The sequence below is a fragment of the Hipposideros armiger genome, unplaced genomic scaffold, assembly GCF_001890085.2.
Source record: "Hipposideros armiger isolate ML-2016 unplaced genomic scaffold, ASM189008v1 scaffold_94, whole genome shotgun sequence".
Taxonomy (NCBI): domain Eukaryota; kingdom Metazoa; phylum Chordata; class Mammalia; order Chiroptera; family Hipposideridae; genus Hipposideros; species Hipposideros armiger.
In genome coordinates, this window is record NW_017731444.1 from 2,777,864 (window position 1) to 2,779,296 (window position 1,433).

General features: G+C 50.0%; 1 protein-coding gene across 8 annotated transcripts in view; it reads left to right on the plus strand.

Annotated features, from left to right (window-relative positions):
• The first annotated feature begins 212 nt into the window (after positions 1–212).
• Positions 213–1,433, plus strand: part of CUNH20orf96 (chromosome unknown C20orf96 homolog) — a 17,990-nt gene continuing 16,769 nt past the window's right edge. Inside the window, exons 1-2 of one of the 8 annotated variants that reach the window (XM_019645644.1) lie at positions 213–1,018; positions 1,301–1,358. In XM_019645644.1, the coding sequence (XP_019501189.1) occupies positions 999–1,018; positions 1,301–1,358 (78 nt within the window). In that variant the 5' untranslated portion in view covers positions 213–998. The other 7 variants (XM_019645646.1, XR_002124381.1, XM_019645639.1 and 4 more) reach the window with 7 other exon arrangements.

Below are 1,433 nucleotides of genomic sequence, written 5' to 3' on the forward strand. Positions count from 1 at the left end.
TAGTCATTAGTGAAGAACAGATCCGGCTGTACCCTGCAAAAGAAACATCGTGAGGAAGTAAAATTCGGTGAAAAGCAAACTTCTAAAGAAAATGGACCCTGGGAAGGAAGGCACATTGAAATTATGTAGAAAACAATTTCCTAATGGGTAAAGGTTTAAACGTGGAAAAACAACTTTGGGGAAAACAGCTCAATGACGTAAATAGTTACCTGCCCAGTATAAACAGGACAGGCTGTAAAAATAAAGGGAGACATTAATTCTTGAAAAGCGCTTCTTTGTCTCCGCGTTCTTTCCTCGCGGACTCCGTCTCCACCTAAGGGAAACCCTGGACTTGTGGGAGTCGGTCTCCCGCACAGAAATGGGAGGGAAGTGGTCACTTTTTTAAAAAATAGAAGAAATTAAAACATGTTGTTATGCTGATGGGAATAATACAGAGGGGAGAATGATGGAGAAAAAGGGGAGAATCGCTGGGGGCAATATCTTAGAAAAGATGAGAGGATAGGATTCAGTGCACAATTGTAGGAATCGGTCTTAGTAGGCAGTTTATACATAGTTACAGGAGGGAGGCAAGTAGGTGGGTAAATGAAGTGATGTGACCTTGTGATCCCCACGCCTTTCTTAGTGAAATAGGAAGCAAAGCCATTAGCCAGGGGTAAGGATGGGGAAGGAAGTGATAGGGGTTTGATGAGATGAGAAATATGACATAATTCTTTAGGATGTTGGGCAGGGCCAGCTGAGGGGTATTTGAAACCAAGTTGAGAAGAATGTGGAGAGAGCTACATTTTGCCTTGTGAGATTAGTCCCTCTAGGCGCTCGGTAGTCTGCGTCCGTTTCCTCGGAGACAGGGGCCCGAGGAAGTGTCCAGTCTCGTTAAGTTTGAGTCGCCGGGGTTACCGCGCGATCCACTCGGAGACAAGGAAGTTGGAGAAGCCGAATAAGTAGGCATCCCAAGAGATCAGGGCCCAACGGACTCACGACTCTTCTTAACATTTTCCCCAATGCCACGCGTCTTTCCGAAGTAGGTAAAAGGCGCATCGCGGGGTGGTGGGTGCGCATGCATGCCCCCCGCCCCCCCCAAACCTCGCTGGCGTGTCCTCCCGCGGTCTCTGGACCCCGCCCTCTCCCCGCCCTCATCTCCCTAGCCCCGCCTCTCCCTTGCGCTCTCTGGGTTCTGGCTTGGATCGTGTTTCTAGTATGCTGTGGTTTTAGGTTCTAGACCCCAGGCCTGTTTCATGTTTGCTGCTTGCAGCCTCAGGGGTTGGGAATGATAGAAGTTCTTTCCTGCTCTAACTCTTTCCAGATCCAGCCACTCTGGGAGTCACTCCACAATGCCCAAGTCCCAGATTACGGTGAGTACGGTGAGTACGGGTGGGCTAGGGCGGGGACAGGGGCCTTCCTAATCCTGGGACTGCAGTCCGTCTGCCTAACGCCCC